The 16,262-nt window shown below is 33.6% G+C and overlaps 1 protein-coding gene across 3 annotated transcripts in view; it reads right to left on the reverse strand.

The window, feature by feature from the left end:
• Positions 1-2,318: 2,318 nt before the first annotated feature.
• LOC105217195 (fasciclin-2) overlaps positions 2,319-16,262 on the reverse strand; it is a 229,771-nt gene continuing 215,827 nt past the window's right edge. For all 3 annotated transcript variants that reach the window (XM_054226645.1, XM_054226647.1, XM_054226646.1), the window contains exons 3-8: positions 13,166-13,357; positions 12,767-12,877; positions 12,408-12,545; positions 10,585-10,743; positions 4,056-4,568; positions 2,319-3,334 (exon numbers count right to left, since the gene is read on the reverse strand). In XM_054226645.1, the coding sequence (XP_054082620.1) occupies positions 3,054-3,334; positions 4,056-4,568; positions 10,585-10,743; positions 12,408-12,545; positions 12,767-12,877; positions 13,166-13,357 (1,394 nt within the window). In that variant the 3' untranslated portion in view covers positions 2,319-3,053. The remainder of the gene's footprint in view (positions 3,335-4,055; positions 4,569-10,584; positions 10,744-12,407; positions 12,546-12,766; positions 12,878-13,165; positions 13,358-16,262) is intronic.

Here is a 16,262-nt window from a genome sequence, read left to right on the forward strand (position 1 = left end):
GCACGTAACAACAATTAGCGCGTACAGTTAGCTTTCAAAATCGCAAAAATTTTTATTTCAATTATATAATTACACATTATTGTATATACCGTTATTATGTAAATATTTCTGCAGCATAAAATGTGATGAGTTTTATACTCGCATTTGCCTCTACATAAATTCTAAATTCCACGCCGCTTTAAGCGTTTGCAGCACGCTTTTGTTATTGTTGTTTTTATATTTTTTCAACATAAATTACATTATTATCGACATTCACAGCGCATACATAAATATACATATATCAATTTCAATTACAAATTTTGTTTTATTTACTTTAGGCGAATTTTCTGTTTGCAATTCTAACAATTGAGTCATTGCAATTGACTATAAATAAATGACATTTTTGAAATTTATTTTCTGTTTATGAGTGTAAATGAATAAATGCTTAGAATTTCTTTATTTTTTGTTTGGCAACAGTTTCAAATTTTTGTGGTTTTTCAAAAATGACAGTTAAGAGGTGAATACTATATTAACAATATTGTTGATTTCTTTATAATAAAACATGATTTACAAAAAAATATAAAAAAATATAAATAAGTATAAATATATCAAAAAAAAATTATAAAAACAAAAAATTATAAAAATATGAAAAAATATAAAAAATTATGAAATATAAAAAAAATCATAACAATATAAAAAATCAAAAAAATCAAAAAAACTATAAAAATTTAAAAAATTATAAAAATATAAAAAAATTATAAAAATATAGAAAAAATTATAAAATATAAAAAAAAATTATAAAAATATGAAAATATAAAAAAATTATAAATATATAAAAAATTATAAAAATATAAAAAAGTATAAAAATATAAAATAATATAAAACGATATAAAATTATAAAAAATTATTAAAATATAAAGAATTATAAAAATATAAAAAAAAAATATAAAAATATAAAAAATTATAAAATATAAAAAAAAAATTATAAAAATTTAAAAAATTATAAAAATATAAAAAAAAAAATTATAAAATATAAAAAAAAAATTATAAAAATATGAAAATATAAAAAATCAAAAAAATTCTAAAAATATGAAAAAAATTCTAAAAATATAAAAAATCAAAAAATTATATAATATAACAAATTATAAAAATATAAAGAATTATAAAAATATAAAAAATAATAAAAATATAAAAAAGTATAAAAATATAAAATAATATCAAACGATATAAAATTATAAAAATATTAAAAATTATAAAATATAAAAAATTATAAAAATATAAAAAATTATAGAATTATAAAAAAGTTTATAAATAACCATTTAGTAAAAAAATTAATACAGAAAAATCGATTTTTATAATGAAGTAATTTTCAGCCCTTTTGCATTAGGTATGGGAGTATACAATATTTTCATTATAAAAACGTCAAAATTTTTGAAATGAATTCTATTGCATTTCAGAGGTTTTTTGAAGTTTCTCATAACCACACATTTTTTCTTCAAAACATAATTTTTTTTATTAAAAAGCTTACAACAGATCATAAAGAGAATATCAAAAACACTAAGGTATACAAATGGTTTTACCACTTAACAGCTTAAGAAAATCAATTACTCGCATGCGATAAAAAAATGTCTAGAACATTTAACGAAAGTAAGTTATTTTAAAATTTAAATTAAATTTTGATTTGAGTTGTAAAAATTGCCAATTCTAATATGATTTCGAATTTCATTTCATAGTATTATTTTAGTATTATCTTTAGTATTATTTCAGAGAAATTTAGAAGCAATGCTGCCACACTTCAGTTTTGAAGAATAATTAAATATTGAAAAGAGGGCACAAACTACTTTTTAATAATATTTTTATATTAATTGGGTTCATTACTATATGAAAAATCTTTTTTTATTTAAGCGTTATGTTAGGCCTTTCGAGTACCAGAAAGTCGGTATCGTTTGTAGATAACATGAGAATCGCATCTAAAATTTTTTGTTACTGATTATAACACTTTATTGAATACATATTTTACTTTTTATAGTAAAAAATATAAAAAAAAAATATTTTCTTCTTTTTTTTCTCTTTTATGTACAATGCAATATAAAAAATAAAATATTTCGAACACATAAATATACATAATAAAATCAAGCTTCCTTTTTATAGATAAAACTTATATAAATAATTAGAAACCCTTTGATTCGGTAAGATAAATTCGTCAATTTTAAAAAATACAAAAAAAAAATAAATTAAATTTTTTTTTTACGCAACTCATATGATTAGAAAGCATAAAATTATAATTATTTTTGAAAAAAAAATATATATATTTAAAGCTTATAGGTAAAACTGAGAGACTTTAGAAGCCTTAAAAGTATAATTAATTCAAAGCAAAAATACTTTCAATCATTTTTACAAAAATTCAAGAAATTTAATTCAAGATAAAACTTCCAAACCAGATTTTCGTTGCCTTAAAGGATTAAAAAAAATTAAAGTAAGAAATTATTATTATTTTTTCGATTTTTGCAAAAAAAAAAAAACAAGCAACATCCGATACTTTTTATACCGTTTCTATAACATCGGCTAACACCGCTATAATATATCAAGAATAATTTACATATATTTACGAGTATATAATATATAAAAGTTATATTATGTAAAAATCAGGAAATATTTTTTTGCACAAGCTTAATGACACCAAACTGCTGGTTCCAAATATTTCACACTGCATGCTTATGCCAGGCAAATGGAATATTTATGTAAATATACATGTTTCTTCATAAACATTAAAATATTTTCTTATATAAACATTAGCGTATATAACTTTTATAAATTGTTTTAATTAAAATATTTCGGTTTACTATATTTCAATTATTATTTTATGTGAGTCAACTAAGTAAAATATTTTATAAACTTTTCGTAGCCTTTAATCCTTAATGCTAAGCAAATATTTTACACATAATACCGATATTGTCATGTGTATAACTTGAAACCCATAACCCGCATACTCTTACCGCTTTTGCTCCGAGAAGACAGCCAAAACAGCTTACTTAACGCCTAACCGCTCACTAATTTATGACGCCACTTTTGCTTCACCAACGCCCAGCAACAGCGCGTCGCAACTTCGTTATACTGCTGACGGGTTGAAAGCCGAAAGACAGTTCCTTGCACAGCAGTAATGCCACCAGTGATATGCACAACAGCTGCGTAGCATTCAAGTGCTCGAGTCGCGCTGACGAGGATTTCGGCTCGTTGGATAATGTGGTAAATTTCTCTACTTTCGTATAATCGCTGAGACCGGCTAAGTTTTTGGTGGCGGCACGCATCAAATAGGTGGTATTGGCTTCGAGATTGTTGATTAGGAATGTTGCGCCTGTAATTTGGGAGAGAAACATTCAGAGTAGAGTTAATTTGATAAGTCACTAATCCTATTTTTCTCCATTTATACCCTTAACTATCACCAACCCTATATCTCCCTTTATCTCCATCACAATTTTTTATCCCAATCTCCATCTCCATCTTTGTCTTTATCTTTATTATTAACTCTATCTACATATATCTGCAACTATATTTCTATCTCTATCTCTATCTCTATCTCTATCTCTATCTCTCTCCCTATCTCTATCTCCATCTCTATCTCTATCTCTATCTCCATCTCCATCTCTATCGCTATCGCTATCTCTATCTCTACCTCTATCTGTATCTCTATCTCTATCTCTATCTCTGTCTCTATCTCTATCTCTATCTCTATCTATATCTCTATCTCTATCTCTATCTCAATCTCTATCTCTATCTCTATCTCTATCTCTATCTCTATTTCTATTTCTATTTCTATTTCTATTTCTATTTCTATTTCTATTTCTATTTCTATCTCTATCTCTACCTCTATCTGTATCTCTATCTCTATCTCTATCTCTATCTCTATCTCTATCTCTATCTCTATCGCTATCTCTATCTCAGATCTATCTTCTTTTTATTTTAAGATTCAACTCAAGCTTTTCTGAGCTTTAACCTTTAAGCACTTATTCAGATTAAAATAATGAAAGCTTACTGAAGCACTGAAAGCTCTAAGATAGCTCCAATTATACACTTACCATCTTCGAATGGGAAGTCCCGCCGCTTAGCATTCGACCATTTGCCTCCGTCCGACTTGAACTCATACTCCGTCATGTACTCAATGCGAAAACCATTCACCTCCATCAATTGATCGGTGGGTGGGGTGCGCGCCGGCGAGATACGCACTGAACCCACATCCACATCGAATGTATTCGAATTGAAGCCACGCAACTGTAGTACGCTGGGCGGTGGTGGCTTTACGCCACGACTCAGTTTTGTGCTACGTTCAATGGCGCCCAATTGATTCTCCGCCAGGCAGCGGTACGAGTCGAATACGTCATCGGTGCGTGCACGAATCGTCAATGTGGAGGCATAGTAATCCTTTTCGATGGTGTAGCGATTGTCGGTGTGCAAACGCTTCTTGTTGCCATTCTTGTACCAGGTGAAATTGGCTGGCGGCTCAGCGATTGCCTCGCACGCTATGGTCACACTGCCATTCGGGTAGACATACTGCTCCGGTATGTGTTTGCTGTATCGCCAGATTGGTTTATCTGCAAGGAATGACAAAAAACAAACATTGTTTTGCCGGGCACTGTTCATTTTGCTTGCTATTTGTGTAGATGTATGTGTGTGTGTGTTGACTACCGATTGTTGGTGGCTGATGAAATTTTGATCGCACGGAAATGCAAATGGAAATTGATGTCTGTCGTCTGCATGTTGCAAGGTGCGAAATGGCATTGGTATGCGTGAGATTGCAGCCGCTTCCAAGTGAGTTAGTGAGGCAGTGATTGCTGGTACTGGACCGGAGGCTAACAAAAGCTAACCGTTTTCGGCGAAAATAAAGCGGTTGCGTGAGCTCAGCGAAAAAAGAATAAAAAGTGATAACTTCTAATACAGAATGGCATTTTCTCTCCCTAACAAATATGAAAATTTAACACAAAAGTGTCCAATTTAAGAATAGTATCTATCTCCGATTCGCCAAACTTTAGAGAGTATTGAATCGAACATACTATACCAGACCTTCTGGTTACATGTCACCTAAATAGGGAGCAGAAGAGAGGCGAAAGGACGACTTGAGAAAAATCACTAAGATTTACTTTCCATACCAATAGGATCCTTGGCTATTATGAGGACATGCTCTCTTGACCAATACCCCATATACTCTATAAAATAATACTAGTCTCACTTTAAAACTCTTTTACACTTAAAGTCCCTAATTAGCAAAATATTTTCACCATAAATTTATGTAAAATTTATAGAAAGTTATTAGCCAACATACACCCCCAGCAAGCACCCCCACCAATGAGCAAAATCGAAATTTTTAAACGAGTATGTGCAATAAGTATACTTGTACGAAGTTCGTATCACCTGAAGTAATCAAAAAATCATTTGTGCGTGAAATTGAAAATCGAAAAGTTCGCCGTTCAAAATACTAAGTGCAACGACCAACGCGCAGCAGCAAGCTGCCCAAGCGTAGAAGGCGAAGAAAAAATAAAAGGAAATCCGAGAAAAAATTTAGTGTATGTACTATGAATTCCATAAACACTGCTTCAACATCAATTAAACTTCAAAATTTTCAATATACAAATTTTCAGGTGCTGTGTGAAAATATAATAACTGGGCAACAACAACACAGTGAAAATTTGCTTGCAGCAAATTCTAAAAGTAATTTAATGGAGTATATACACTTTACGAATATCGAATGAGAAAATAAATAAGAATATTTATTCAAAACTTCGCAACAATGCACAGGAAATAGCTCGCCTGAAGTACCAATAAACAGAGAGTACTCAATTGGGATATACTCTTACATAGAATATGTATGGATTGTCTAACGTCAAAGGCAAGCTAAATGCGTAGGAAATCTCCAAAGCACAAACGGAGAGCTAAAAGTGCCCAGCAGGGAAAGGTGAGCAAATCGACTATATTTTTTGTGAGTTTTAATAAATTTAATTCATTTATTTAATGAACTGGTCTAAATGGTGGGGATAGCCTAGAGATGAGTTAGAAGAAAAGTAAAGCAATGTTTCTTTAAGCAACCCAAAATTTGCGAATCGAACAACAATTGGTATATGTCTCTTAAACTGGTATAATTATTTAGAGACAGTATAAAAGCGTATAAAGAAGTATACATGTCTTCTATTGTAATGAATTCAACTTTAGATAGATTTCATACGTAAATATTCTGAGAGAAGAGCAGTTCTCAAACTTTGCTAGCAGAGAAGTGGCGAATAGAAGATGGCTCTTATTTGTAGTAGTTATACATACTATCTAATGGGTAAGCCCGAAAATAAAGATGATTTTACAGCGCCTCCTTGAACATACTGACGATGGACCTTAATCTATGAATAATTTGATTTGCGAAACGAACAGCAACTGGTATAAGTCTCTTAAACTGGTATAATTAATTAGAGAGTATAACGAATGGATTTCAAAATTTATTGAAGTATACAGCTCTACTTGATCGTGAAAGTTACAGCGAAATAATTTTATACCAATACAAGTTCCGACAAGGACATCAAGGATATACAAAAAAAAGCAAACACAATATAGATATATAATATCCATTCACAATATAATACCTACAAACAATGCTATATATATACATTTGCCTAGATATATTTAATTTATATTCAAATGAGTTTAAGGCTCTGGAATTGAAGCAGAAACTCTTAATAATAGACAAGCTGTAATAGAGTAATTCTATAGTGTTGTGTAACGTTCGTAAAAGTATTGCTTTGTTTTCGTATTTCAATTTCGCCTACGAATACATCACCAGATATTAGCCTGTAAGCTCTTAACGGTAAATTCTAATAACAGTATATGATTTTTCGATAAACAATTGGATATTTTCAACTCAGTTTTCGGTCGACTGAATCGAAATACAAAGCAACTAATTTCATTCTATGAATACCGAGCGTAGAGTAGAATTACCTGGTTGGTGTTGAGAGTTGCTAGTGTGGAAAATTAATCAAATCAACAATGCACAATGGCAAATAAAAGGTAAAATTTCAATGGGAATTTCGAATTTTCATGTGGGCAGGGAGGCTCGTTTTAATTAAAGATACTCCAAGTGAGCAGCAAAATTAGTAAAAATAAGTATAACTATGTCATTATTTCGGTAAATATTTGTAAATATTTCTATTCATTTGTATTAAAAGATGTCATCAAATTCGAAAATATGAAAAAAACCGCTTGAAATGCAGCCTTTCAAAGAATATATTGTTTTGTAATTAAAATTGAATAAACAAATACGAGGGCGGTCCAATCTAGCTAGCATGAGCGCTGTTTTTGCATCCATTTTCTCTTCGACAATGGAAGAAAATGTTAGAAAAGTCCAAAATCTTCTATTGGCAGTCCGAAACTGGCCTGTACGCGGTTTTTGGATCGATCTTCTCTTCTATAATGGAATGGAAAACCCCCGAAAAATATAAGATCTTGCATTTGTGGACCGCTGATTAAGGGTATTGAAGATGATTGAGATAGCTGCGACAGTTGGAATCTCAAAAGACCGCGTGGGTCTTATCCTACCAGAGAAAACCACTATAGAGCTAAGATCTAGATAGATATAGCTAGATCGAGGAAACATTGAGATCAAGGAACAGTCGAAACAGGTGGACTTATTCCACCAAACCTGCTCCGAAGATGCGTAGGTTCTCTCTACCATAAATTTTACGAACAGCGTTTTCTAAGGTCCATAAGGTTTCATTAACATTGAGAAGGGCAAAACGGATACAGAATTCCCATACGCCAAGTAATTGCTTCGTTTCGAGGTCGAATTTAGGGGGAAAACGCTCCCGTTTGTTGAAATCAAAAGTGGCTCTTCAACCATGGGAACGTACAGGCTCCAACCTTTCGACTTGGTCACGGCAAAATTAGTCGAATTAATCGATCCAACCGCCTTATTGACTAAATGCGGCCGAGTATGACTTCCTCAATATGCTATCTATTTCATAGTACGACTGCGGAGTAAACTTCTACAAATAATACGAAGAATATACCATACAATGTAACTATTTTTCGACCACAATGATTTCTTTAGTGACCTAAGCAGCATTTAGAATGGCATTTGCGAAATATTTATGAGGTAATCTCTTTTAGAACGTAAACACGTTTCATACTAATCTCAAGCAATACGCATTGCGATAAATCACCACAAGCTGTAAGCCACAAAAAGCCGCAGAAAATGGCGGAAAAATGGCATACGCCAAAGGGCAATAAAAATCGAATTCGAATTCGAAATCACTCAAGAAACACTAAAAACTCATCAAAAGCAAACATTAAAATTAGTTCAACGTCGGCGAAAGGTGGGTGGCGTGCGCAAAGGCATAAAAATCTATTAAAACTGCGTTTTCGACGCTCATCACGTGACCGGCCAACGGCAGGTGGGAGCCGTTTTCGAAAATTGTAAAACGATGCACGAACGAATGCAAGTGGCTGTAGCTGTTGTTACTGTTGTTACTGTTGTTTTTGCGTTCAAGTCCAAGAAAATGCTTGCAAGTGAAGAGAAAAAAAGCAAAGCCACAATCAATTGCAGGCGGCGCTAGTGGCATTTTCTCGCAGCATCGCTCCATACATATGTATGTGTTTGTTGGCCGAGTTTGTTTACGTGAGTCACGAAAACACAATCAAGAGACCTGAATGAATTGAAAGCCAGTGCCGCGTGCACAAACACAGACAGACTAACATGAAAAAATGAAATGGTGAATTGAGAAGGCAAAATTTGAGCCGGAATTCGGGCGCTCCAACACAAAATAAGAACACACACACATAAACAAACAGAAATATATGTATGCGAACAAACACAGCAAAGCGAATATTTGCGCAATAACGGCAACAACAACAACAACAAAAATGTCATGCAATTTACAAAGTAATTTTTTTACAAGACAACCGGCAGATAATAAAGAATATGTCCACAAATATAGCAACAACAAGAAGAATAAAAACAAGTAAGGAAGGGCTAAGTTCGGTTGTGACCAAACATTTTATACTCTCGCAATTTATTTATTTAATTTTATTAATATTATATAATACACAATTTGACCCACATATTCGTCATATATATGGTATAAAGTCCATTCAAAGTTGGAAACCATAATATTAGGTTAGAAGCACCGAGGACCTCATGTTCTAAATATATATGCGGCCTTGAAAACCGCCGATTCGGCGATTTTTAGAAAGGGGCTGCCACACTATAAATGCAGTATATAGGCAAAGTTCTGCATCGATATCTTCACTAGTGCTTACTTTATATATTGTAAAGTAAACGATTCAGATTGTCTTCAAAGTTCTGGTATATAGGAAGTAGGCGTGGTTGTGAAGCGATTTGGCCTATTTTTACAACATATCATTGGGATGTAAGGAAAATATCACAAACCAAATTTCATTGATATTGGTCGAGTCGTTTCGAAGATAGGGTTTTTGACCCATAAGTGGGCGGAGCCACACCCATTTAAAATTTTGTATACCAAATTGGGTGTAACCCTTCTGTACCATCTTTATAGTGAAATTGAAGGTTCCCGGTGTTTTCCCTTACTGAATTAAGTTTAGCAGTTTTCAATGTAACCTTTGTATGGGAGGTGAGCGTGGTCATAATCCGATTTCCTCTATTTTTTTACTGTATAGGGAAATGCCCGAAATAAAACGACTCCTGATGTAGCTTTAGTAGTTTACGAGGTATGTACAAAAAACTTAGTAGGGGACGAGGCCACGCCCATTTGCCCAAAAAAATTACATATAGATATGCCCCTTCATAGTGCGATCCTTTGTACCAAATTTTATTTCCATAGCTTTATTTATGGCTTAGTTATGGCACTTTATTTGTTTTCAGTTTTCGCCATTTTGTAGGCGTGGCAGTGGTCCCATTGGTCCCGAAACAACTGTGACAAGTTTCATCAAGATATCTTAATTTTTACTCAAGTTACAGCTTGCACAGACGGACGGACGGACGGACGGACGGACAGACAGACATCCGGATTTGAACTCTACTCTTCACCCTTATCACTTTGGTATATATAATCCTATATCAAACTCGTTTAGTTTTGGGTGTTACAAACAACCGTTATGTGAACAAAACTATAATACTCTCTTCAGCAACTTTGTTGCGAGAGTGTAAAAAAACAACAAATAAATGAAATTCGCTATTTTTTCCGGGCATTGCGCTTAGATAACAGCAAATGTTGACGGAAATAGTCGCTACCAAAAAACAACAACAACAACAGTAAAAAATTGTATTCCGCGCGGAAATCATAGGAGATAGCGAAATGAACATACACCTACTACTCTACACACTAACGACTGCCAACTGACAAATGCATTTCAGAGAGAGTATAAAAAGCAGAAGAAGCACAGCAGCTCACACACAAACACAGATGAGAACTCTGAGTTCAAATGAAAATTGCCGCCACGCCACGGACAGGCAAAGGAAGTCAACGCGGCTTATGGCATTTCCTATATGATATATGATATATCTACAGTTATGTGTGTATCTCAATGTAGGTTAGTGTGACTTTATACATAGATATATATTTATATGCATTTATGGACAGTAAACATCCTACTCACGTTCGATTTTCATCAAAATGGTACGATCCTGCATGTCCGATGCGATTGTGTTCACTTGATAGGCGCTGCACGTATACTCGCCAGTGTCGTTCTGCGTTACCTTGCGGACCTGCAATCCGTCAGCGAGTATTTGGAATTTCGTTGTGTTTCCTGTATAAGCTGATAATAAAAGTAGAAAGCGAGACAAGTTACAATACAATTTGGCGGCAGTTTTTGTTATTGTTGTTAGATTACTGTTTACTTGCATATTTTTATATTATTTTTGGAACATGTATTAGATGAATGTTTGTTGTTTTCTTCTCACTCATTTTATTATTATTAGATTTGGCCATTGCAATCGAAGAAATGTGCAGACAGCAAATGAAATTTTGTTTGAAGTTGACTAGGCGGGTGTGCGTGTGCGGGAACTTAAATTGCCAACTTTTTTTGTGCACTAAGAAAGTGTTTGGAAATTTGATTGGATTTTTAAATTGTACGCGTTGGATAAACACATACATTTTGCATATTTCTTTGATTGCTTTAAAATTGAATAAATAAAAATACTTATATTTTTTGATTGATTTTGGGGTTTTTTACCTACATCTTCTATGAATAAATAAACTCAATTATAATCGTGATTTGGTTTTGTTTTTCTTTTCGTAGTAGGTACATATTTACTTTGATTTTTCGTAGTTCTGACCTATCATGTACATTTTCAAACCTTTGTAACTCGAGTTCTCCTCCACACAAATTATTCATTTTAAATTCTTTTTAAAGCTTAAGAAATATGTGTCATATTTTTATATGGTTCACTTTTTCTACGAAATGTTTAAAATAATTTTTTTGGTATTTTTTTTTAACATTTTATGAATCAATATATATCAATTTCAATCTATTAGACCTTTTGTGCTTAAGCTTAACAAGTATTAAATCTTGAATCTGGCATCTCATTTTATAGATTTAGATTTAGTTTTTATCTCAATATATTTAAATAGGTTAGCTCAAAAAAGGTCTTGGGAGTACTTATGTGGCATCAGCTCCAATTTATTTGCCCTCATACCATCCACTCAATCATTGTCAAGACAATTTATATAAAACTCTAGACGAATTCCTAAGAAATTATTCGAAGAATTTATCGATTAAAGTCTGACCAGTCAACAATTATTTCTTTTAGAAAAAATATTTGATTTTTCCGTATGGTTTGAATTATGGTAGGAATGGCAGAGGAACTGTAAAAAAAAATAAGCCTCAATGACACAAATTGTGTGGTGAAAAAAAAGAGATTTGTAGTTGAAAATTTTTTGAAAACAATATACTCTCAAGAGACATGTTTTCACCGATTTATCGATATAATTAAACAGTGATGTTATAAACAACATGTGTATGTATTTCTCTTGAAACAAGGATCATATCATAGGATCGTGATTTCAACGAATTTTTTGACTTTGTTCAATGCAAAGTATGTTTTTTTTTTAAACCACGGACTCGTCATTCCCCGAAAAAAGGATTCCAATGGAGTGATATGCTTAAGCGGTAATTTACCATCCTGTTTTTATATGTCGTTTGGTCAATAATAACAACAAAAAAGTCGTCCCCAACAATGTGATGGTTTCTCTCGTTAAGTCGAAAAATGCGTTCTCACTTGGATTCGGATTTTCGGATCTTTTTTCAGTATTAGGTCAGCACGTACTGCTTTATAATTAAATGAACTTTTGCCTAAACAGAACAAACTTTACCCACGTTCTTTTAACCAAAAAAAAATTTAAATAAAATGTCTACTTAATATAGTCCTACATACCTAGCAATATATATGTATAAACGCTTAAATGAGTAATTGAGCTTACATTCAACAATAATTGGCTGTCCATTGTAATGCCAGGTGACATTTGGTTGCGGTTCGCCCTTCACTTCGCAGCGAATGAACGCATCCTTGCCCTCCTTCACTGTAAGTATGGTGGAGTTCTCGGTAAAAGCGATTTTTTCTGCAACAACAAGGAAAAGACAAAAGAAAACGGTGTAAAGATAGCGTTAGCACGTAAGCTGCCAGACAATGGCAACTTTAATGAGCCGCCTCAACAGACGACTTTTCCGCTTTAGAGACACAGTCAGCAATTGTTGCACAAAAGGAATTTTTTCACCTCTTGATATGCGGCTCACTTGCTGCGTCTCAGTGAGGTCGGGGACATGCAGCGTAGCTACTTACGATAGACAATGAGTTCGAAGGATTTTTCTGCTCTATCACCGTTGGCGTCTTCGCAGCGCCACTTTCCCTTGTCGGCGAGCGAAATATGGAGGAAGACGATTTTCAATTGCTCTGAATGAATTGCTCGTCAAATCCAAGACGTCCGTTAGTTGGGTGTTGTTGTTGTAGTGTAGAGTTGCGTGTGGATACATGAAAGAGAAAAAATAGGAAAATTAGCAATGATTTGTGTTAACAACGCCGCTTAATAAGCACACAAATGCAACAACACCAACAAGCATGCAAACGCATCCACTGGAGCTCGAGTATGGGCTCGTAAAACGTGGTTGTGTGTGTGCGGTTATGCGTGCTTGCATGTTGGAAGCCGTTAATTTAGCACTAACTCCTCGCACTAGCACTTACCTGGCGCACTCTGCACAATGTGTATGCGTCCTTTGTGCTCCTTAATAATTTCGCCTTTCGGCGAGCGCCACACCAGCTGCGACTCCGCCGTTGAGCTCCGGCACTGCACTATCAGCGAATCGTTGGTGTAGCGCACCAGCGAGTGATCGGAGGGACTAAGCGTAAGCATTTCATGGCGATTGCCCAGCACAGCTAGAAAGATAGGGAGAAAGAGAGAGAGAGAGTGTTAGAGGAGAAGGTGGCTGTTTGTGTGTATTAGTAAATTAGCAAATGCAATTCTGTTCGATTTATTATGCTAGACTGTGGATAGGTGAAAATTTATGGTACCTACGGTAATTACAACAACAATGTTTGCTTTTGCATGCCATAAATTTATGCAAGCTTGAAGATAAGTGAAATTTAAAGAAACTTGAAGGGTATTTTGTATTTATAAAAGTGGAGAGTTTTAGCTACAAAATGTAATTTAAAATTACCGATTTATCAGTTTCTGTATAACTTGAAAAAATATATTTATGCAGTGTGTATCTTTGATTTTTGATCGGTAAACATTCAATAATTTTGACAGCTAGCTAGTGAGACATTTGATTGATTTGATTAATATGGACTTCATTCAAAATCTCTGAAACACCAATGCGTTTCCTCAAAACTATCATTTTTTCAAACAAAAAAAAAACAGACGCTAGAAACCCATATCGTTGGATGACGGCTCATTATGAGTGTGTCCAAAAAGTACTGATGATTACTGATTCCAATAAGATTTCCGTTTCTACAACAGATCAACATAAACAATGACACACCCTGTATCATGTAATAACTCTCCGTTGGTTCCGGATATTATCTAGGAGAGACGAGACAAATTTTACCGAATTTTATCGTTTTTTTACTGGTTGTATGTTGCCCGACTTTGTTGAAACTACGATCGTTCTATCAACAAAAATTTTTAATTCCTTTAACAGTTGACTAAGAGTCTTATATTATGGTAAATGTTATTTATAAGGAGAAGGTGTTTCAAAGTCCCGAAAGGTGCATGCTTCTATAAATTTTTTTCGACGCGGCTGAAAACTCGTCGAGAAAAAACTCGTTATGGAGTGAGAATAGTATAGGATTAAAGAAAATCCATTTTTAAGACTTGAGTAAACTTAATGCTCGTAAAAATATTATTAAAATGGTGAAATTTCGACTATTGAAACCGTAGCCGCCATTTTGTATTAAAATCTAAATACCAATACGCTCAAATAAGGGTTCAATTAAGGCAGAAACGTAAGGTTTTGACTTATTTTATTTTATATTCAGAATAAATTGTCAAAGTTAGGCTTTTTTCGTAGGCTTCTGGCTTGCCGAACTCTTTAATACTTATGTATATATTCTGTTAAAAATACTTCAGACTTTAAAATTTTTGGAAGTATTGATATAAAATTTTTTAATCAGAGATTTAAAAAAAGTTCGATCTTATTGCAGAAAGAGGATTTAAACGGCAACGAACTAGTGGTCCGCTAGAAACTACAAAAAATAATTTTTGACAATCTTAGAATAATAAAAATTAAACGTTCCCACCACTCTTTTTTATAGAGAATTATTATCAGTGACACATAAAATATCCCCCAATCTAGTGCTTTACCTACAACTGGTTTTCTGCACACAAATTAAAAAGAAAAAAATTGAAAAGTATACAAATAAACACTCCTCATTTGTGCATGTTTTTCCTGACGGCATATATTCATATGCAAATACTTTCCTTTTTATGTGACTATAGGTTACTATAACTGTTTGATGTTGTTGCCATTGCTGTTGTTGTTGTGATGGGAAATATGCTTTCTACATTACGGATTCATTTCACTACTTTCTAGTTAACTTAAAGCAATTTGGCGCAAATGTGTAATGTATGAAATTGCACTTAAGCGCACACACACCCACGGCTGCAACACATACACATTCACGCATACCAATACATTTACTCACATATGAAGTAGGATTGCAAGACAACTGTGCCATGTTATGAAGTAAAAATTTGCAGAAAATCTCAAAAATTTGAATTTCTACTTTGCATGCAATGTTGCACGAACAAAATTGCCGCCAGCTTGTTGCCTGCTGCTTGCTTGGGTGTCTCCAACTGTGATTGCACAAACACAGGCACATACTCGTGCGCATTCGTAATACAAATATTAATGCTCATAAGCTTATGTGCAATTGCTTTAAAGTTTTTGTTTTGCATATTTATACTCTCGCAACAAAAGTTGCTAAGAGAGTATAATAGTTTTGTTAACATAACGGATGTTTCTAAGTCTTAAAACTAAATGAGTTAGATATAGGGTTATATATATCAAAATGATCAGGACGACGAGACGAGTCTGATGTCTACCGTCCGTGCAACGGATAACTTGAGTAAAAAGATATAAATTAGGTATAATGGATCGCACTAGGCAGGCGCATATTTGGATGTAATGATGATGATGATGATGTCTTGTCACCGCCCCTAAATAAGTTTTTTGAGAATATCTTGGAAACCAGAAAAGCTATATAAACCAAACTTTGTGTAATCGGATTCTTATGGATCCCATTACACACGATTAAAATTGCCATAATAGGTTACTCAGATTTTAAGAAAATATGAAAAATGGGCGTGGCGTCGTCCACTTATAGGTCAAAAACCATATCTCAAAAACTACTTCATCGATTTCAATGAAATTCGGTACATAACACTTTCTTTACATCCTGATGACACTGATGGGAAATTAGCGAACTGATTCCAGTTGATTCATTCCGGTTCCGGTTCCGATCACCCGATATCCGGTTCGGGTTACCCCATATCCGGTTACGGTATCATCATTACCTCATTTCTGGAATTAATTCTCATAGCATCATATCCGGTTCGAGCAACATCATTACCCCCCGTTTCTATATATCCTGTTCAGTTGCCTCATTTCCGGTTCCGGAAACCTATATCCGGTTCCGAATGCCTCCCATGATACAGGAACTGGAACATCATTTCCGATTTCGGCTTCCTCCTTCACGTAGCATGATATCCAGTTACTCCATATAGGGGTCCGGTTTTATCATTTCCGGTTCCGGTTACTCTATATCCGGTTGGGGTTAGCCC

The sequence above is a fragment of the Zeugodacus cucurbitae genome, chromosome 3 (assembly GCF_028554725.1).
Source record: "Zeugodacus cucurbitae isolate PBARC_wt_2022May chromosome 3, idZeuCucr1.2, whole genome shotgun sequence".
Taxonomy (NCBI): Eukaryota; Metazoa; Arthropoda; class Insecta; order Diptera; family Tephritidae; genus Zeugodacus; species Zeugodacus cucurbitae.